The sequence below is a fragment of the Chaetomium strumarium genome (genome assembly GCF_033439665.1).
Source record: "Chaetomium strumarium strain CBS 333.67 chromosome Unknown B0T15scaffold_7, whole genome shotgun sequence".
NCBI lineage: Eukaryota > Fungi > Ascomycota > Sordariomycetes > Sordariales > Chaetomiaceae > Chaetomium > Chaetomium strumarium.
The window spans coordinates 509,122-530,371 of NW_026944435.1; the positions used below are offsets into that span (position 1 = coordinate 509,122).

General features: G+C 57.5%; 7 protein-coding genes across 7 annotated transcripts; 3 read left to right on the top strand and 4 right to left on the bottom strand.

Moving 5' to 3' along the window:
* Positions 1 to 1,626, bottom strand: B0T15DRAFT_290499 (uncharacterized protein). The gene is made up of 3 exons (XM_062863707.1): positions 985 to 1,626; positions 361 to 929; positions 1 to 301 (listed from the first exon to the last, which is right to left on the bottom strand). The coding sequence occupies exons 1-3, from the start codon at positions 1,391 to 1,393 to the stop codon at positions 158 to 160; spliced, it is 1,122 nt and encodes a 373-aa protein (XP_062717849.1). The 5' UTR covers positions 1,394 to 1,626; the 3' UTR covers positions 1 to 157.
* A 1,427-nt stretch (positions 1,627 to 3,053) lies between these two features.
* On the bottom strand, positions 3,054 to 5,604 carry B0T15DRAFT_290535 (uncharacterized protein). Its single transcript, XM_062863708.1, has one exon. The coding sequence runs from the start codon at positions 5,154 to 5,156 to the stop codon at positions 3,108 to 3,110; it is 2,049 nt and encodes a 682-aa protein (XP_062717850.1). The 5' UTR covers positions 5,157 to 5,604; the 3' UTR covers positions 3,054 to 3,107.
* A 2,922-nt stretch (positions 5,605 to 8,526) lies between these two features.
* B0T15DRAFT_487306 (uncharacterized protein) lies at positions 8,527 to 12,537 on the top strand (the record flags this gene model as incomplete). Its single annotated transcript, XM_062866424.1, has 6 exons — positions 8,527 to 8,560; positions 8,673 to 8,853; positions 8,986 to 10,444; positions 10,501 to 12,084; positions 12,114 to 12,180; positions 12,266 to 12,537. 6 exons carry the CDS (start codon positions 8,527 to 8,529, stop codon positions 12,535 to 12,537), a joined length of 3,597 nt encoding a protein of 1,198 aa, XP_062717851.1.
* A 732-nt stretch (positions 12,538 to 13,269) lies between these two features.
* On the bottom strand, positions 13,270 to 13,907 carry B0T15DRAFT_541866 (uncharacterized protein). The gene has a single exon (XM_062869892.1). It carries the CDS (start codon positions 13,779 to 13,781, stop codon positions 13,569 to 13,571), a length of 213 nt encoding a protein of 70 aa, XP_062717852.1. The 5' UTR covers positions 13,782 to 13,907; the 3' UTR covers positions 13,270 to 13,568.
* A 644-nt stretch (positions 13,908 to 14,551) lies between these two features.
* Positions 14,552 to 16,179, bottom strand: B0T15DRAFT_364477 (pheromone A receptor-domain-containing protein; the record flags this gene model as incomplete). Its single annotated transcript, XM_062864166.1, has 3 exons — positions 14,552 to 14,888; positions 14,949 to 15,465; positions 15,534 to 16,179. Coding segments are annotated over 3 exons (1,500 nt in total), but the record flags the coding sequence as incomplete, so codon positions are not given.
* Positions 16,180 to 17,244: 1,065 nt separating this feature from the next.
* On the top strand, positions 17,245 to 18,466 carry B0T15DRAFT_541868 (ssDNA binding protein). The gene is made up of 3 exons (XM_062869893.1): positions 17,245 to 17,770; positions 17,865 to 17,953; positions 18,059 to 18,466. Exons 1-3 carry the CDS (start codon positions 17,490 to 17,492, stop codon positions 18,136 to 18,138), a joined length of 450 nt encoding a protein of 149 aa, XP_062717854.1. The 5' UTR covers positions 17,245 to 17,489; the 3' UTR covers positions 18,139 to 18,466.
* An 84-nt stretch (positions 18,467 to 18,550) lies between these two features.
* B0T15DRAFT_577233 (glucose inhibited division protein A-domain-containing protein) lies at positions 18,551 to 21,088 on the top strand. The gene is made up of 2 exons (XM_062871055.1): positions 18,551 to 18,735; positions 18,825 to 21,088. The coding sequence occupies exons 1-2, from the start codon at positions 18,620 to 18,622 to the stop codon at positions 20,860 to 20,862; spliced, it is 2,154 nt and encodes a 717-aa protein (XP_062717855.1). The 5' UTR covers positions 18,551 to 18,619; the 3' UTR covers positions 20,863 to 21,088.
* Positions 21,089 to 21,250: the final 162 nt, after the last annotated feature.

Here is a 21,250-nt window from a genome sequence, read left to right on the forward strand (position 1 = left end):
CCGTAATGGAGGGCTACCAAATCCGACCCAAACCAGAAAATCCCCCAAAAGGATGTGGTTAGGCTTTTGGTAACAGATCCCCCGCGCCGTAACTCCAATGATTACACCATATACGGTGTTGTCACAGCCTATGACTCGGACGACCCTCATCCGCACTCTACTCGGATGCTGGATTGGTCTGTTGCTGACGCCGCTGCTTTTCCGCCTCAAGGGTCTGGTAGAGCAGAAAAAGCGCCGTCTCGTTCGCCTTGGCGGTGCCCATGATCGTGAACATCCGCTCACCAGTCTCGTTATGAGGTGCCTATCGCCTTCGATTAGAGGGGGAAACAACTGTGCAGGCGAACAATGGCTGTCACTCACCTTGGCAATCGAGATGCGGGCTCCCGAGGTCTTGCGAATCTCACTGATCTTGGAGCCGGCGCGACCAATTATGCATCCAACCATGTCCGCGGGGATGCTGATATTCTGGGTTTGAATCTCCTCCCCGTTCTCGTCGTGAGTCGGCGGACCGCGAGCCGGTGCGTCGTCTGAGCGGCGAGTGTACGGTCGAGACCCGCCGTTACTGAAATCAGCACCGTTGCCTGTCCGTGTCACACGGGGGCCGCCATATGGAGCCCTGTCCTGAGCGTAGCTGTTGCCTCCAGTCATCGCTGGGGCGCCAACGCCCTGGGTCCGAACGACGGGGTTGTAAAGGACCGTGCCGGTGCCCCGCTGCCAGTCATCTACCAGGCACTTGCAGATTTCCCAGACGGCGCGCTGAATGCCCTCGGGCGTGCCTTGGACCTCGACTATCCGCTCGGTCGATTGCGGCAGCATCTCCTTCTGGGCCACCATGCGCACGCCCGACACGTCCTGGATGTGCTTGATCTTGAGGCCTTGCCGGCCGATGATCGTGCCCATCTGGTTATGAGAGATGAGCAACTTGATAGCTGCGACGGAAGTCAGCAGCAGATTAGAAACGCAATAGTAGCAACGGGGCCATACGGTGAGTGCCGTTGTTTTGAACGACTCCTCCCATGCCCATTGTGGGAGCGCCTTCCAGGAGCGCACGTCCAACAACGCCATAGGCCCTCGAGATGGCCTCGCAGCCACCGGTGATGGTCAAGACCCGGTCATAAACACCTTGGACGACCTTGCTAACGCCAGCCTTTACGCCTGTCTCATCGCGCAAATCGGCGACGTTCTTTCCGCCCTTCCCGATGATTACGCCAGCTTCCTTAGACGAGACAATGGCCCGCAAAGTAAGTTGTGTTTGTGCGTATTCTTCGTCAGTCTTGGGCGCCGGTTCTCCATCCGGCCCCAGACGAGGCTCGTTGTCACCGAGACTCAAATGGTCAACGGCCTGGGCGAGATCAGCCCCATTGGTGGGGATCGTGTCTTGAGCTGCCGACATGTTGGTTGCAGGCGACCAGTACTAGCTTGAGCGCTTGATGGCCAATGGGTTGTAACGTGGGGTCGGAATGGCCTGGGACAAACTAGGTAGGCAGTGTGCAGAGAAGGCGGGTTAAAAGGAAGATTGGAAGTATGGTCGCGGGGACTGGGCAGAATTAGCTGGGTAAACCCGTAAACAATAAACTCAGAGGTGGTGGCGAATGCAAAAGTTGGTCGCGCCAGGAAGCCAAGAACAAAGAAACCAAGTCGCGTTGTTGCAATAGTGCAAGTGCTACCATACAATCCTCGGCGATCTTTTCTCTGCCGACTTCCGTTTTGCTATTTGGATGTTTTTTTGTGGAAAGAAGGATGTGGACGCCGGGGATGGAAAGAGAAACGGTGCGCCGCGATGGGTGACCTTTGGGGTCCAATGGCGGGGCAATGCACGTACCTCTTGCAGCAGGCGACGGCGCGACCAATTGGGGGTGGTTACGTCCTTGCAGCACGCTGGTGGAGCGGGGTTCTTGGACTGTGCGCAGGCCGGGGAATGGGGTATGTAAAGGTAGCGCGGCGCACGGCGAGGGGTTCGAGGGAGATGGGTGGCAACAAGGGCGCGGAGGAGAGGATGAGAGTAGAGGTGTAGGTGAAGAAGAAAAGGTGAGAGGGTGATCGCAGGAGGATGGAATGAATGCGGGAGGTTGAATTCACCACATGGAGGGAAAATGTGGTGGGGAGAAGAGATGGGGGAGTTGAAAAGATGGGAAGAAAAGAGGGGTCATTCTTAGTGGTAGAGGAGAGCTTTCGGCGCGAGGTGATCATAGAGGCTGGAACCCGGCTAGTTGAACCAGCTCTAACCCTTTCGTTCGATGCCAGTCTAGAACGCCACCACGAAGTCGGCGCATCCAGCAAGGGGAGCAGGAACATAGGTGATTGCCCAGAGCAAGCTGCAGCATACTGAATGTTCCACTTAGATTTCACGATTGTTTGTTTCCAAGCTCAGGGCTATGGATATCTACAGCATAACTAAGGTAGGTACCTAATTTTGCAGTAACGTATCCAGTCTGACCAATGTGGACGGCCATCGAAGATGGGTTACACTGTCGAACTATCAGAGGCACGGTCAAGGATACAAGACCAGGTACTAGGCCAGCGACGAATCTCAAGCTCTCTTCTACTATTCTCATGTCGACTTTCTTATACAATCCCTGGCTGGAATTAATCAAACACATGTCAGAAGAACGGGCCCAGTCGAGACTGGCAATCTTACAGCCGCATGACTGCAATGATATATGCGTGCTGTCGTACCTTCTCGAGTCTGTATTCAACAATCCAACCTTGTGGTTCTGTTCAGTGCATCGTAGTGTCATAGTATACAGGAGGATTCGGCAGAGGAAGAGGATCCAAGACAATGCTGCCCAAAAACCTGATAGAGGGAGCAGACCAGACGCATACCAAAAAATAACAACCGTGGTGGTAAAGGAAAGGGGAAAAAGATATCCAAACTGGTGGAGAGAAAGGGAAGAAAATCCAGATCCATCCGCTCGGAAACCTGCCTCCAACACCTTGTCCAACGCCCCTAAAAATCAAAACTCTCAAAATCCAATCTTCCTAAACTCCTCCAAGAAATGACCCATGCCTTCCAGATACCTGTACCCTTGCCTGGCCCCATAGCGTAAATTGTAATCCGATGCGATGCATATGCCTCCCAGAAGACGGAGTCCCTTCCGTCTTGTGAATCACATAACGGCACACGACGTGGTCCTCGCCCTCCTCCTGCCCCCAACAGTGGCGACAGCCCAGCCCACGGCACCCTCCTGGTCATGCGCCTGCTGCGCTTCCCTCGCCCTCCTCCTCCTCCTCCTTGCCCCGACCCCAGAGACGCCCGCCTCCTCGGTCGCCTGCATGAAATCGGCCCACTTCCTCTCCAACCGTCTCGCGGACGCAATATCCCCCTTGAGCACCCGCTTCGTATGCTCGTCAACAGTCATCTGCCAGTTATGATAGCATTTTAGGCTGATGATTTCGGTCGGCAGGTTGTGTGGGTCGATCGCCTTTCCCTTGCCTTTGCGGTCCTCTCGAAGCTGCTGCGGCGCTTCCGTGTTTCGACTGAGGACTTCGCGCACACCGGCCCAGCCGATGTTATGGCAGTCATAGCAGACCAGGCTGAGGCCGACGGTGGGGAGGGCCTTGTGTTGCTGTCGTGGGGCTAGGGCTGACCGCTCGCGCACCATGGCGGCGGCTTCGGCAAGGACGAGGTCGCTGGCGAGCGTGTTGTCCATGTAGATGCTCCTGAGGCGGGTACAGTTCCGGATGGCGGGTAGCAACCCTGGGTCTCCGATGCGCTCGCAAGAACTGACGCAGAGGTGCTCGAGGCCGGACGCGCAAGGAGCCTTGGCAAGATGCTTTGACAGGAGGAGATTGCTGAGATTGAGCTCCTCTAGCTCAAGATGCGTGAGACGGGGGGTCGAAGCTAGAATCGGCTCAAGCGCACCGTCGGACAGAGCTGTAATGCCCGAAAGCTGCAGACCCTCTAGATCGGGAACCAGATATCCAAGCGCCTTCACGCTGGCGTTGGTAAGCCTGTAACACCGGTTAAGATTGAGGTGACGCAGCTTTCGGGGAGGGACGATTGGTCGGCCCGTGAGCCAGTCGATCTCGGGGTTCGGACCGTGAATCATAAGTTGGAGCGTGCGATCATTTAGGTCGTCACAACCCGGGAGGACGAGCCGCTCGAGGTTGTTGGTCCGGAATATGGCCTTCGCAACGTCCTCGTTATTGAACCCCTTAATCTCACCGGCTCGCAGATCTTTGAGTTTCCGGCACCCCTCAACCACGAACCTAACACCCCTAGCATCCATGTTCTTGCACCACGAGACGTTGAGAGTTTCTAGCTCGGGGCAAGAGTTTGAGATGATCTTGCAGGTCGCGTTGTTTACGGCGGGCAGCGCGGTGAGGTTAAGCCGTACAAGCTTGTTGTTGGCCTTGAGTACTCTGTGTAGGGTCGAGCGCTGGATATTTCGGCATCCCTCCAGGGTGAGGTTCATAAGATTTCGGCATGCCATGGCCACCACCGCAGCCTGTTCGTAATGCTCCACCTGAACGCAGCCCCTGAGGTTGAGGTTCTTCACGAATGGCCCCGCCGACTCAATGATTTTGGCTAGTGATTCGGCAGGTATCTCTCTGTAGAACTCGGATGCATCGAGGCTGGTCCACAACTGCCCATCGAAGCAGATCCTGTGAAACTCCTTGGACACTCTCGAAACACGCACGAGCTCTTTCGGCCGGAGGCAAGAAAGCACATGGGACTTGAGCTCCGGCGGCAAGCCCGCCCACAGGCTCCATGCATTCCGCTCCTTCTTGGTTCTCACGGGTAGAGAAGGGGTGGTTGATGCATGCGGGACACATGAGTCCGATCGAATAGCAAGCGCTGAATCGAAGCCATCAAAGCCCGGCGACTCGGCGATCGGGCTGGTTGGAATCGATGGGTACGTGGTGGAACTCCCAACCGCTGAGGCCTGGGAGAAGTAGGAGCTGGTACTTGACTGGCCGGACGAGGAGCTGTTCCAGCCTAGACTGACACAGGAGATGTTGCCAGGAGGTGAAATTGAGCTGCTTGCGGACCTCCCGCGAGTGAGGGAGGGTGAGGACAAGACACGCTGAAGACGGCGCAGCCGCCTGTCCCTTTTCGTCGGTGCCGCTGTGTCGTTTTCAATGGGCCTCTCATCCAGGGTATCTGGGCTCGGTGGCGTGCCTGGAACACTGTGAATGGTGTAGGGGGCTGCCATGATGGCGATGCCAGGTGGGTATAAGTCCGCGTAATCGGGAACAGCGCTTTAGCGGAGCAAAGGTCCAAGAGGCGCAGAAAATAAATGCCGTGTGCCTTCCTGGACGTTTCAGAATATGCTCCGGCGCTGGCGAATTGCAATCTGGTGATGGCGATGGCGTTGTCGAGGAAGAAAGAGAAATGTCGGATTGGTAGGCGATATCCGGGCCAGCAAGTAGGAGGAAGGAGAAAAGAAGTCGCCCAAGTAAAACGAGCGGGAACCGATCCACTAGTCAGTGCGTACTACACGCAAGAAATGGTGGGCGGGTGCAGTGATGATGTCGATATCAGGCCGCTCGTATCATCGATCGGGGCGGGGTCCGAATTGGATCTTCAGCACAGGCTGAGGCTGTGCGGCTAGACCTAAAACCGGCGCAGGAGGTGTTGAGTGATTCTCAGCTGGGATCCCATCGCAGCCTCATCCATATCGAAGCCAGTCGAGGATTATACACTCGAGACACTGTGCAGAAGGTGACACTGGTGATAATGATGGGATTTCGAGCTCCCACCGCTAGTCAAAGTGGCGAAGGACCCGAGACAAGTGAGGCGAGAAAGCTGAAAGGAAGGGGCTAAAATGTGGGGGAAGAGCTAGATGAGGGGCAGCAGGGCTCCCCTTTTCTAGGTCCTACCTAGGTCAATGTGAATCGCCGGTTCCTACGCACTATCTATCCATCGAGCCGAGCCGTCCAGTTCTGAGACTATCGAATGTCTCTAAGCTGAAGATTGCCGCTTGCAGAAGGTAGCCGGCCAACAGAGCAGGGGTTCGGTGGCACTGCCCATCGTGTAGAGCGTAACCTAAGAGAGAGCGTGATCCGGGCAAGAAACATGCCATCTACATCCAACTGGAAGACGCAGCGGTCTAGACACGGCGGCTCTGTTTGCTACTTAGGTGTCTGAAGAGCAACTTGACAGTAAACTGCGCAAGATCTACCGCACCCTCCCTCACCTGCACTGCATCTGACCAGTTTCTCTGGCACACCGTTGGGTTGCGTGACTTAAAACACCTGGTATCTGTTGGCTGTGGTTCGTTGGAGCGAGACATTCGGGAAGGTGGGGTCACGGTGGCTCACTGCGGGCGCCCGACCTTATCTTATCATGCATGGAGGTTGCAATGGTCGCAACTATCAGGGAGAATTCAGGGTCCATGTTTCCGAGTCACTCCAGCACTTCCCCAAGGTAGTCTACCTTATACATCCAACATCCGCTGCTGTTGGCCGATGCGAGCTAGTACTACACAAGTAAGGCCAACGACAAGTGCTAGAGGGGTCCGGCACCGGCAGGTGGGGCTTGACGAGAGTCTGGCACATCACATCGGTACCGGAGGTAGGTATGTTCCCTTACACGAAGTCTTTCCATATTTGCATCAGTACAACGACAGTGGTACAATACGTGTGCTGCCCCTGTAAGTGATCTTCGGGGCGCGCTACTACTGCCAATGTAGAGCTCCGCTGACGCTACTCGTTGTACGGATTACACCTGTCTCAGTTTCACCGTCATGCGGCACGGGACGCCCGACGCAGCAATGCGCATGTGGATATTTCCTGTGTGCCTTCCAAATCTGGAATTGTTATATCCTTACCGTGGTACATATAAGTGATGCCTCGATGCCCACCGCTGTCCGCATCATTGGGTAATGGAGACACAAGCTCCGAAAGCCAGCCAGGCCGTTTCAACCGGGCCGGGCGGCCGAGTTGCAAGCCGACCGGAACGGAGGAATGTGCCCCAGACGACCCGACTAGCGTCGTTGCGGCGCTGCGAGAGAGGTAAGCTGACTGTAGCCCACCGAGCCCATGTGTCGACTGTCGGGTACCGGCATCGCTCGACTCTCGACAGGAGCCAGGGCGTGCCAGGGTACCAATTGCCACACAGTATGGGGTAAATTACTTTGAGCGTGGGGGTGCGTTTTGAGGTCTTGCGGTGGATGATCGGCAGAATCCATTCCACAACTGTGCCTCGGTTCGTCGTCCTGCCTTGAATCTGGCTTTTGAGACATTGTGTTGTTTGGTGATCATTTCTGAACGGCATACAGAAGTTGGCGAAGCCGGGGCCAGCCTCGGTGTTTGGTTCGGAACTGGGTTATGGCCCCGTCAGCCGACCGGGCACCAGTTTCGGCGTTGCTATGGGCCATACATACGGCTGGGAGTTAACTTCAAGTTACTAACTTATAAGGTCGCCATTGTCGGCAGCCATGGTGTTTGGCCGCCGAGACCCACTTTGTTAAGTGGCATGCGGATGGAAGACCAGGTGTGTCAACCGAGTCGGGGGAATCTTACGAACTGTCAACTGATGAGTAAAGCCGATCTCAGTCATTGATAGGTGCGGCGGGCGAATAACACTTGAAAGGGGTTGTCCACATTTGCTTTGACACATGCCATTCATCAGCAACCGAAGGCGGGGAAACTGCTGTGGTCGGGGTAACAGTGCGCGGGTTGTTTATTTCAACTGTGATGGGCTCAGCTGTTCTCGGTGGTCCGGTGCTGGGCGACCTGTTCCATCGTTGACAGGCCCACAAAAACCTCTGTGGGCGTTGTGCGGTCATTCATCGGATCACCTCCAAACTTTGTGCGGCATTGTAGTGAGAAGTGCCAAGCTTAGAGCTTGGAATCTGAAGGTTTAAATGGCTGGGTTTCCCGTGGTTTTGTAGCCCTCCCCTAGGCTGTGGCCGCCCGCCTGGTGGCCGCTTGTAGCGAGTTTGGGTCTCCATGGAAGGGAAACAGCTAACTGTATGTATGTAACTCCCATCAACCTGGCGGAGACACACCTAATTTCTGTCACATAGCCGGGCAACAAGTCTGGGGTTCCCCATGCTGATTGTCTCTTGGACTAGCCGGTTTGTTTGAGGAGTGCATCATAGATGGGCGAAAGATCGCGAGGAATCCACTCTCATCTGCTCTGAGCGTCCAGGGTTCCGGATGTTGTGCGTCACCAGGTATATGCTTCGTCAGCCCTGCAAAAGAGGACAAAACTCTGCGACCCGTTCTTACCGTGTATTGCTACACATTGCATTCCAACAAGAAGTGTTAACAAGGGGGTTTCGATCGTCGATCGCCGAACACAGTTGCTTTGCTTTGCGTTTTGGGGAAACCAGTCTATTTCCAAGGAAGTGCCTGAAGGTTAGTTAGGCATTTGAAGAACCGCCTGACAGCCCATTCAAAACCAGGCATTCTGCGGTGGCTTGTTCCTTTCACGACGCAGCCTGAACCCCACCAATCGATTTCTCTGTCAACCAACTCGGTCCGCATTTGGCTACGCATTTGGCCTTTTCTCTAGAGGAAACTGAATATTTTTCTTTTGTTTCCTCTTGACTCGGCCGGATTTCCCTTGCTCCCATTATGCTCGGGATATGTGGTGGAAGCTCGGACAATGGTGAGTTGATGGATCGCCCTCAGCTTCCGCCACAACTCGGCAAGCAAAACGACGATCATGATTCTCCGCACTGAACCTCTGCTGACGAGGAGGCACGCCGCACTTATCGCAGGCGACTACCAACAGCATGACCCCGAGGCCGGCGGCCAGGCGAGGCTCTTGGCTCCGTTGCAGATCCCGAAGAACAGAAGCACAGGAAATCTTGGGGCCGTGGCGAACAGCTCCGAGAAGGCCCGCATACGCTTCTCGTTCGACGCCGGCCCTTCGGCGGCCGAGTACGATACAATGTCAAGGTTAGCATGGGAAATGGAAGGGGCAAGGGAGAGCGGGGTTGTTGGCGCCGCGGAAACCCTTGGTTGCGTGCCAGACAGGTTCCGGTCTCCCGTTGATTCGTGGCCTAGTAGCTGACATGGCCATGTTCTTAGGAGTTCCCTCATGACGGACCATGACCATGGCTTGGGAATGTCCGGCCTCAGGCGCATACGGCAGCAGCACAATCCGGTGTGGGCCTCTCCCTTGCTGTCTGCTTCGAGTCGGACGCCCTCCCTGCACACCTTGACACGATCGCCATCTGCCTCCACGCTGCTGGAACCGCATGTCCAGTCAATACCGCTATCACCGGGTGTAACGTCTCCCGCCTTTACCGAAGATCTCTCGCGCTTTCCGTCCGAATCGCTGCATTCATTTTCGTTCGCCCACCAGTCGGAGGACCTGATACACAGCCGCCAGAATGTTCTGAAGCGGTCGATTGAGTTCATGAAGGACCGGAGGGGCTGGACTGTTGCGTCGAACGCGGGGATAGCCAGCGCTCAGGCACGGGTCACTGGCGATGTCGAGATGCAGAGCATGCTAGATTTGCTAGCGAAGGCACAGCTGGTCGGCGCTGGAAATCTGCCTGCGGGAGGAGACGCCGGTCTTCTTACGGGACCGCTCACGGGGCCGGCATCCATGTCAGATGCGAATGTTTTCGACAAAGGCTTCGCACCGCGGACCGCAAGCCCCGAACCCTTAGATGGAACACCCCTCACGTCCCCAGCTGCTCCTGCGCCGGCGTCGATGCCTGCGTCTGCCGAAGTCCGCGGATCCGAGCAGGACGCATCGGCTTCGATGACAGATACGCGGCTTCAGCCTCAGCCTTTGCCAAGCGAAGGTACGGGGTCCGAAAGCTCGTCGCGGACACCGACGAACGAGAGCGGCACGACGGCGAAGACGTCCCCACCGGCATCTAGACGTCCGAGTTTTCTGAAGCGGACGATGACCGAAACGGACACGGTCCAGGTGTCAGTACAGCAGAAGCTTGTGGATGTGATGGCACAGCCGTTCCTCGCCGCTGAGGCGCAACAGCCCCAGCACAGACCATCGCTGCCTTTTCCGCCGGCCATTGGGCCATCGGCCGGCGTAGCCCCCGTGCCACATGGTCATCCGACGAGATGGGTGCCTGCTGCACAAGCAATCTTCACCACCGAGGCGAAACCACCATGGACGATACATTCGGCCAATGACATCGCCTGTTTGCTGTTCGGCGTGACCACTGCCGAGGTGCGGAAGATGGGAATCCTGGAGGTGGTTCAGGAGGAAAGGCGGGCATGGCTGGTGCGCAAGTTGCAGAAAGGCATCCACGACGATGCCGGAGACGGCTCTGAGAGCGAAATCTCTCAGCCAAGGCCTGCCGTGCAGACGTCGACGCTGCTTGGCGCCCGCGCTGGCGGGATCACGGCAAAACTCCTAAGCAAGCCAAGCTCAAGATCGCAGGCACCCAAGACCGGGCGACGGCCGGCAACCGTCCACAGTGGCGACCCGAAGCCGCCGAGGCCGGGGCAGGGCCACCGCCTCAGCAGCAAATCTAGGGGAGTGCTGCTTTGTGGAGACGTCGTTCCTATTCAGGTGAGTCAAGGAAACACTCTCTGGGGGCACGTGTGGTCATTAACGGTTCTGGTTAGAAACGGAACGGTGCAACCGGCTCTGCCAGCTTCTGGGTGATCGAGAAACGGGTGGGTTTGATCTGGGTGCTGGAAGAGATCCACGAGGATGTTGCGTACATCGATCTCGACGAAGAGGGCACCGTTACCAAACTCTCTGGTGCGCTAGAACCGATCTGGGGGGACGAGAATCTGAAGACGGGTGTGGACATTGGCACGTTGATCCCTCGAATCTCCCGACAAGGGATCGACCCCCGCTTCGGCGAGATCGACTACCGAGAAATCGCCAAGAGGAAATACTACACTTGCCGTAACCGCAACGGAATCAACATACCAGCAACGGTGGAACAGGTCAGCGGGTCCACCCAGCTGCGCGTGTCGAGCTTCCCGCACATCGCGGGTATCATCGTGGTCTGCCCTCAAGACCTGACCATCAGGAGCTCGAATTCCGTCTTCTGCGGCGCGCTCTTCGGCTACGAGAAGCCGGATGGCATGTCAATCAACCAACTGGTGCCCAACTTCGACAAGGTCCTCCGCATCCTCACCGACAAGGACGGCATCCACCTCGTTGAGGGCATTGTGATCCCCGAGCATTCGTTCCGGAAGGCCTCGGCGTTCCTGGCTCTTGAAGAAGGCCTGCCGGATGCCGCGACAGGGTTCCTGCGTCCTGACTGTCTCCCAGCCCGGCATCGCGATGGGTCCCAACTGAAGATCGACATCCAGATGCGGGTCGTGAAGAGCGAAAAGCAAGTCGCAACGCACCACACGGAGGAGACCAGCGACGAGGAGTCCCGTTCGGATGAGGCCGGCGATGAGTTCGTGGTCGCGCAGACGGAATGGGTCTATGCACTGTGGGTGACGTATTCGAGACACATCCACGCCGCTCGTCCCAACTTGGGAGGCGTATCATCCCCAGTGCTCTCCCGCGTCGCGACGCCCCTACAACAACCATCACCAGGCCAGACGCCTGCTCACACACCCCTAGAACTGCAATCCGATTCCGACGAGTCCTTCAAAGGTGAAGCTACAACCTCGACGCTGGCAAGTCAAATCAAAAAGGCAGCCATAGCAGCCGCCGCTAAGTTGACGGGCTCGCAATCGCCATCCGAGCCGCAGAAGGAACAACAGCCTGCGATCGAGAAACCGGCTGAGCCAGCCAAGAAAAAGACCATCGACGACTTCGTCATCCTTGAGGACATGGGCCAGGGCGCCTACGGACAGGTCAAGCTCGCGCGATACCGGCCAACGGGGAAGACGTGCGTCCTCAAGTACGTGACGAAGAAGCGCATTCTCGTCGACACCTGGACCCGCGACCGTAGACTGGGCACGGTGCCCCTCGAGATCCACGTGCTTGACTACCTGCGGCGGGACGGGCTGCGGCACCCGAACATCGTGGAGATGGAGGACTTTTTCGAGGATTCCGTTAACTACTATATCGAGATGGCCCCCCACGGCCGGCCCGGGCTGGATCTCTTCGATTACATTGAACTACGGACCAACATGGACGAGCAGGAGAGTCGCAGCATCTTTGTGCAGGTGGCTCGCGCCATCCACCACCTCCACACCAAGGCGCTTGTGGTGCACCGAGACATCAAAGACGAGAACGTCATCCTGGACGGCGAGGGCACATCAAGTTGATCGATTTCGGGAGTGCGGCATACATCAAGAGCGGACCCTTTGATGTCTTTGTGGGTACCATTGGTGAGTGTTTACCCACTTCTCCTAGGCCCTACGTCCATCCCATTCGCCTTTACCAAGAGAGAGAGCTGACCGTGAGGTGGCATAGACTACGCGGCGCCCGAAGTCCTCGCCGGCAAGCGCTACGGCGGCAAGGAGCAGGACGTGTGGGCGCTCGGCATCCTGCTTTACACCATCATCTACAAGGAGAACCCCTTCTATAGCATAGACGAGATCATGGACCATGACCTGCGCGTGCCGTACGTCATCAGCGAGGAGAGCATCGACCTGATCCGTAAGATGCTCAACCGCGATGTCGAGAAGCGGCTTGACATCGACCAGGTGCTGGCGCATCCTTGGTGTCAGGGGTTCATTGGGTGAGCGAGTGCCGCGGCTAGGTTGGGACGATGGTCGGGTCTAGTGACGTGGTGCCGCATAGGGCGCCCATGGCAAGACGATAGTTGTGGCGGAGGATCAGGTACTTTTCCTTCTTCCTCTCTCCTCTCTTCTTTGGCACATCTGTTACGCTGCTTCCTTTTTAGGGGTGGAAGCGTTTCTTTTTTTTGTCTCCCTCAACTCTTGGTTTTGTTTCTGGCTGGTATGGTTTTTGGCTGCATCATTGGTGGCGTACTGTGTGGCAGGCTTGATGTCCCTGCACGAGTGGTTAAGATGAGACAAAGAAGATATGATACCGATTGCATTGTTTTCACTTATGTCTCTCTCTTCGTTTAAAGCAGAGTGGTCGTCGCCTTTGGGTTGTAAAGAAGTGGTGAAGACGAGGAGGTGTGTAGCTGCATGAAGACGCTGAGAGATTGCTGGACTCACCTACTTAGGACATGGACGGACCCACACGCAGACATGGTTAAATACCCCAGCTATATACACACACACACACCCACATATATATATATATACATGCTAAGATGTGCAGGCTGTTTTTGCTTGCACTCTCCTAACAGCGCACGTTATTCTCTAACTTAGTATCTAGTATCGCACTAAGCCTGCTCACTCCTGGTTGCCGCCAGACAGAGCAGTAGCTGCGTGAGGCCATGTCAGTGGATGGAGCATGAACACAAACGCCCGCTGAAACAGATCTCAGCATTATCACCACCTTGGTCCTGAGATGTAACACTTTGCATGTGCAGATGTTAACTGTCTGAGCGGGCTTGACGCAATGCTAGCTCACTTCATGCTATCTCTCTTTCCATCCATCTTTAGCTACCTACCTTAGCTAGCAAGCCAGTCTTAGGATTTCAGGAGCTCACTGTCTGTGCTTGTCTGACCCGTCCTAGATACCCTAAGGTGACTCGGGCATGGCGCAGCGCGGTCGACTCTGACTACGTGGAAGCAAGGGATTCATATCATGCAGTCCACCACTCAGAATGTATTCTGCAACCTAGCTATGCATCTCCTCAGAGTGAAGGGGGTTTCCTGTCCTGTTCCAATCTGGATACCGTATCGACGACGCAAGTACTCGTGAAACGAATAACAGCCATCCCACTCCCTGATCCTCTCGAGCTCGACCCACCACTACCCCCGGAGAACAATCTTTTATCTTTGCAACTCGGCAACCCCCGGTCTTTAGTCAGAAAAAGAAAGAGAGAAAGAAAAGAAGGCAATGGCATCACCACCGCAGAACTTAGAGAAGGAAACCCCTTTGAAGCTGGGAACTCAAAATAATAAGAAGACTCCCTGTGCCGACGACAGCGGCGACGATGACGACCAGGTAGAGATATACGAAAGAACAATAGTTATTACCCCCCCCCCCCCCCCCCCCCCTTCACAGCTTCCGCACCGAATCCCCAACCAATCAACCACCAGCAAGGTACCTACCTATATACGGAGAGTATCAACCGGCATCCAACCCCAGAGCAATCCTCACGGCAAGCGCCTAGCTGGCAGCAGAGGAAGCCCGATCCACCCTCAGTCTTGCCGGCATCTCATGTCCATCTACCTTCCCCTGGGAAGACTCGATGTCGAGACCCATAGACCGCTGTGCAATGCTCGTTTCAACCCTCACACCCTTGCTAGTTGTGTTCCCGTGGCGATCAGCTCCCGGGCTTGGTTGCTGCTGCTGCTGCTGCTGCGCGGCCGGCGGCGACATGCTGCTGCTGCTGCTACCTGGGTCCTGGTGAGGAGGGCCCTCGCTTGCTGCCCAGACGCGGGTGTCGACGCCTACTACTCGCGAAGTGGAGCCCGGTGCTGGGACGGCCCAGGGGGAGGGGTGAGCTACTGTCAATGGTTTGGGCGGTGCCAATGTGGTTGTTGTCGATGTGCTGGCGCTCGGCGTCAGGCGGGTTTGGGTGTGGTTACCCGATAGGGAATGAGTTGAGGAGTCGTTTGCTGCTCGGAGTAGTTGTGCATCTTTGTCCGTGCTGCGGCTGCGGCTGTGGAAAGGGATGGATAAAGAAGGGAATCTGACAGGCGGCTTGGCGATGCTGACTAGGGTAGGAAAGGGAAAGGGGTTGCGGAGTCGATGGGATGACCCGGCTTCGACCTGGGCCGTGGCGGCGTCTATCTCGGCCGCGGAGAGGTCGGGCCACGGGTTGTGGTGGGAGACGGAGGAGGAGCCTGCGGCGGTCTTCTCAGGATACTGGATGGGTACGAGTTCCGTGTCCATGGCCATGTTGCGCGGCTGGGTCACGGAGGACGAGGGAGCTCTGTCGGGCCGGCTCGTGAGCGAGACCTGCTCAGCGGTGGGGAGAAGGCTGTCTTTGCGGGTGAATGTGGTGCTTCTATGGGGGGGTTCAGTCAGCGTGGGCAAGGGGAGACACAAAGACAAGGGGCCGTACATCGATGAGAGGAGACCCTTGCCGCGCAGGGAGCGGGTGAACGACGACCACAGCGAGGAGCCGCGTTTCGGGCGCGGCACGTACTCTTCCCGCAGTCCGGGGAAGATGTACCCCAGTCCGAAGGCCAAAAGCAGCTTGCGGTACATATTCAGCGCCTCCGGGGTGGTGCCGAAGGGGATGAAGACGGCGATGCCGGCCAGCTCGGCGATGAAGCTGATGGCCAGCGACGGGAAGTCCATCATGTCGGACGTGGTGAAGGAGATGAAGTAGATGTTCAAGGGGTCCGGGCCGAAGTGGAGCGCGTAGAAGTCGTAAGGCAGGTTCCAGGGGGCGCCCTGGACGATGTTCCTGAACAAGAGGACCATGATTAGGGGCAACACCACGATGATGCAGAAGAGCGTCATGAAGTAGAGCTTCTTCCTGACCCGCTCCTGCCTGGCCGCCGCGACGCCGTCCTGGGAACGGGCAACGTCTCGGGTGGCCTTGTCGATTTTCCGATAGCGGTAGAAGGTTACACCTGTGCCTTGTCAGTAACCACCAACTACTTCACCCAAGCCAAGGGAGTGTCGTGTGCTCTCCACTCACCTGCCATGTAAGCCGCTCCGACGGCAAAGATAGGAGTAGGTAGGATGTAGAAGACCAGGAAGATCCAGTTGGGGTAGTAGACGGCATCGCAGCCCACCAAGGTCGAGATGTTATATCGACCGAAGGTGGCGAAGTAGATGAGGATCACCTGGATGACGGGAAAGGTGAAGATGACCAGGGCCGAGACAATGCGCTGGCGGCGCCGCTCGCTGCGAGTCAGCTTGACAGCGCGGTCGAGCGCCACTTTGGACGCCAGGCCGCGCATGATCTCGAATAGGCTGATGTTGAAGGCCGTGTGCAGGGCAAAGTTGGAGTAGGCCTGGATGTCGCACCAGCCGTAGCCCGCCCACCACGTCTCCACGTTGTCGTCGCGCCATATCAGGGCGTTGATGACGGTCTGGAGGTTGAGCACCAGCAGCATCACACAGAGGACCGTGCCGCCGAACTCGCCGTTCCGCCAGAGGAGTCGTGCTGGGACCCAGGTGACAAAGAGGGAGACGATGCCGAGGAACACCCTGAAGAAGAGGTTGACCTGCAGGGCTGGGTGCGTGTATGGCGGCCCGGGTCCAATGCGCTCCTCTGACGTGGTGGTGAAGCCAAAGAGGGCCCATTTGTTGACCGGCTGCGTGCTGTTCGTTGAGGCCATGCTGGCTGTAGGCAGGTCTTAGACCTTGGCGAGGCAAGGAGGGGGTTTCACAGCAGCAGCGTGCTGTTGAGGGATCTGTCTGCTGCTTCACCCAAGGTTGCACCCGAGGTTGGAAGTTGGAACGCTGGGGCAGTCGGATACTGCGGATCTCACTGATCTCACTCGGTGTAGACGAGGCCGGCTCGGAGGCAACGAAGAGGTGCGCATTAAGAATGAGAGGGACTCCTGCGTTGGCAACGACGGCAACATAAAAGAAGACGGCGACATGCGTGTTCTGCCAGGGCCCAGGGGGCAAGATGGCCGTCCCATGGCTATGATATTGCTCTATTGCCCATTGGCTTATTGACGAGTAGCAGTCCCATTGAGACTATGAAAGTGACAGCCCCACTTGTGGTGATGGTGTAGCGGCCGAACTTTAGGTGAGAAGCGCTGAATAGCCCTATTGAAGCTCTATTCAGACCCAGATTAGGAAAGGCTCGGCAGCGGTCCAGAGTTGATGCCGCGCTTACCAACAAAGGCCACACAAGGAGAATGCCACGCCGTTGACTGCAAACAGACGGTTCATGGGCCTGGATATAAAATCCGAAACTCATCGTCGCGAATAGTTTCGGTTCCGGAATGCGATACATCATGGCCGACTTTGAGAAATCGAGAGTGCAATCTCACGACGGCCGGATTCATCCTGAATCCTGATTCCTGAGCCGGGCGACACTTCGCACAAATCCAGGGATGCTTCATGCTGGGCTACTGCAGCTGCCGTCACTGCTGCCACTGCTGCCACTGCTGCCACTGCTGCCACTGCTGCCACTGCTGCCACTGCTGCCACTGCTGCCACTGCTGCGCGCGGACTGCTCCTTCCTCGTGAGACACTGCGGCTGTTATGCGCGCTCAGCGCTTCTCTGCGCTTCTGCTGCAAGGCTGAGTGGCTGTCACTGCGCAATGTATTTGATAACCACTCGGCAGTCGACGGAAGAGATCCGGTCGGAAATTTGGCCAATGTCGGGATGGGCTGCGGCTTCCGCCACGTTGACAACTTGACATGCTACTAATCTTCCGTGTGCGGTCACTACGGTGTAAGTCTAGGGGAGCACGTGCTGCCATAGCCACAGCCACTGTGGCTGAAGCTGCAGCTCAGATGCCTCTAGCCACTAAACGTTACACGTAGTCGCGTCTCCGCAACAATCAATTAAACGCGACAGAACTTCAGCTGAGAGGAATTCACGTAGGCCCCCCACTAACACTTCCTTCCGCGCATAACCATAAAAAAAAAGAGCCAAGAAGTAGAAGGGGGAAATAAACGAAGGGAAACAATGTCTGCCTTCTTGCGTACCGCATCCCGCGCCGTCGCCCGGCCGGCCACCGCCGCGCGCTCCTTCAGCACGACTTCCCCGCGCCCAGTCGCCCGCATCACCATCATCGGCAACCTGGCCGACGTGCCCGAGACGCGCGCCTCGAGCACCGGCCGCGAGTACATCCGATACGCCGTCGCGAGCAACTCGGGGCCCCGCGACAACCGCAAGACCAGCTGGTTCCAGGTCAGCTCGTTCGTCGAGGGCGTCCAGAAGGACTTTATCGCATCGCTTCCCAAGGGGTGCGTTTTTTTTATTTCCATTCTTATTTTTACTTTTATTTTTTAAACCCTGTTCTGTAGAGATAGGCTTGAATTGACTGACGCGACCTGGCAGGACTTTGGTCTTGGTTGAGGGCGATGTGAGCATCTCGACGTACACTGATGCAGAGAACAAGCCTCGCCAGGGACTCAACGTTGTACAACGTATGTCACACCCCATAGAATTCCTCCCTCCCCTCCCTCCTCCCCCCCCCCCCCCCCCCCGCGGAGGACGAGGAGCAATCTTGCTTACTTACTGACATGATGCAGGCAACCTGGAGGTTCTGCGCCGCCCGCCCGGCTCCTATGTCGAGGCTGGTGAGCATGAGGGCGAGGGTGCGCCACAGTAGATGGCCGTCACACACAGTTGAGCCCCTGATTATTCTTCACATTAGAGTCGCCAATCTGTTGGCATGGCGCCCTGAACGATACTCTCTTCTCTGGATCGTGGGTTTTTGTCTCTAGGCGACCGGGACATGCTGTATTAATTTTTAACGATGTCTCTGGGGTACGATACCAATGTACGATTCTATTCACACATAACACATCTTCCGGCGACGATGCTAGGAGATTGCTGGACTTCTTGCGCCCCGTCCTGTACCGAGTACAGAGCTTCGCAGCTATTTGTGATCCAAGTCTGATGAATACATCCAACCCTTCGCTCTCTTTGAGCGCCAAGACATGCCCGTGTGGGCGTAACATTCAGCGGTTTCTATCAGCCCCACCTCGGTTGATATCAACTCCAATTTATTTTCTTGCAGGGGTTCCCGTCGCAGTCCCGCCATCCTTCCCATCAGCACATCCACATCCAGGCTGGCATAGCCAACGGCCATGACCAATTTCTGGCTTCCCAGGGGCCTCGGCCGGCCACTCCGATGGCAGCATCGTCTCTACAGACTCAAAATCCATACTAGGAGGACATTTGCAACAGTTGGCTCCGACTCAAGGTGAGCGCGGGTTCAAGGTCCCCCAAGTTCCTCTTCGGCGCAATAGGAAATCGCATCGTATTCTGACTTTTGGCGTCTGAACAATGTAGGCCATTCGATGTCGTTGTTATTGGCGGTGGCCACGCCGGCTCGGAAGCTTGCGCGGCAGCGGCTCGCGCGGGCGCTCGGACAGCGCTGATCACGCCCGACATCGACAACCTCGGCGTCTGCTCGTGCAACCCTAGTTTCGGCGGCATCGGCAAGGGCACCATCCTGCGCGAGGTCGATGCGCTGGACGGGCTGGCGGGGCGTGTCATCGACAAGGCGGGAGTGCAGTTCAGGGTGTTGAACCGCCGCAAGGGGCCGGCCGTGTGGGGCCCGCGCGCCCAGATCGATCGCGCCCTGTACAAGAAGCACATGCGCGAGGAGCTCGAGTCGTATCCGAACCTGTCGATCGTGCTCGGCAGGGTATCCGACATCGTCATCGCGGACAACCACGACGACCCGGCTGCCGATGGCGCTAAGAGCAAGATCACGGGGGTGCGCCTGGAGTCGGGCGAGGTGCTGCCCACGAGCCAGGTGGTCATCACGACGGGCACCTTCCTAGGCGGCGAGATCCACATCGGCCTCGAGGCCTTCCCCTCGGGACGGATGGGCGAGCAGGCCACCTTCGGGCTGAGCAAATCACTGCGCGAAGCAGGCTTTCAGCTCGGCCGGCTCAAGACGGGCACCCCGCCACGGCTCGCCAAGAACAGCATCAAATGGGACATCCTCGAGGAGCAGCGCGGCGACGAACCGCCGATGCCCTTCAGCTATCTCAACGACGCCGTAACAGTGCGGGACCAGCTGCTGTGCTACGCGACCTACACCAACCACGCCACGCACGACATCGTCCGCGCCAACCTGGACAAGACCATCCACATCCGCGAGACGGTCAAGGGCCCGCGCTACTGCCCCTCGCTCGAGTCCAAGATCATCCGCTTCGGCGACCGCGAGCGCCACATCGTCTGGCTCGAGCCCGAAGGCTTCGACAACGACGTGATCTACCCCAACGGGCTCAGCATGACCGTGCCCGCCGCCGCCCAGGAACAGCTCCTCCGCACGATTCGCGGCCTCGAAGACGTGGTGATGCTGCAGCCCGGCTACGGCGTCGAGTACGACTACGTCGACCCGCGCAGCCTCAAGCGCACGCTCGAGACCAAGGCCATCCGCGGCCTCTTCCTCGCCGGCCAGATCAACGGCACGACGGGCTACGAAGAAGCCGCCGGGCAGGGCATCATCGCGGGCATCAACGCCGGCCGCGCCGCCCTCTCGCAGCCCCCGATTACCCTCTCCCGCGCCGACGCTTACATCGGCATCATGATCGACGACCTGGTCACCAAGGGCGTGTCGGAGCCGTATCGCATGTTCACCTCGCGCTCCGAGTTCCGGCTGACCGCCCGCCCCGACAACGCCGACGTCCGGCTGACCGCCCGCGGGCGCGAGTGGGGCGTCGTGTCGGATGCGCGCTGGGCCCGCTTCCGCGACGACGCCCAGCGCGTGGCCGACCTGAAGCGCGTCCTGCGCGACACGCTGCTCACCCCGGAGGCGTGGCAGCGCGCGGGGGTGCCCATCGTCTCCAAGGACGAGGCCCGCCGCCGCGACGGCCACGAGGTCCTCCGCATGCCCGGGGTCACACCCACGCATTTACTGACCGCGTCCCTCCCGGGCGTCCGCGACCCGGAGCGGTTCCCGCCGCGCATCCGCGAGCGCGTCTACGTCGAGGTCATCTACGAGCCCTACGCGCGCCTGCAGGCGGCCGAAGCCGCCAAGCTCCGGCGGGACGAGGACATGCGCCTGCCCGTGGACCTGGACTACGACGCCGTGCACGGCCTGAGCATCGTGGAGAAGACGGTGCTGAAGGAGACGCGGCCCGAGAGCATTGCGCAGGCGCGGCGGATCGAGGGGGTCACGCCCGCCGGGCTGGTCAAGCTACTGGGGTATGTGAGGCGGCTGGATAGGAGTGGTAGTGGTACTAGTAGTAGTACTGCCAAGAGGTGGGGAGCCGACGAGAAGGACAAGGATGTTATTGTGGAGGGCTTGGACATGTCCGGCGTGGACGGGGACCTCGAGACGCTGGATGCGAAGAGTCGGCTTGCTGACTTATGACGATGACCGGAGTTTGCTTCATGCTTGAAGGGGTATAAGAGTCAGTGTATGTGTGTGTATATATATGTAGTATGATTGCTTTTTTTGAATGCTTTCTAGACGGGCCCGGAGCAAAGGATCGTTACAAGGCTGGGTAAAAAAGGGGTCGACGGTCGGCGCTCTAAAGGAGTAAACTAAATTACTTTGATAACTACTTTATTGGTACACGTACACATATGTTAGAAGTAACATTTGCAACGCCTACGACTGTTTGCAGTGCCAGGTCAATTTGTTGACGGAGTCCCGGGCAGAGAAAGCCCGCAGCAGTGTTCTAACGACGCGCTCTCCGGGTGGGGGGGGATCAAATTAGAACTTGCATGTGCCACCAACGGGTTTGGTTTGGATACCG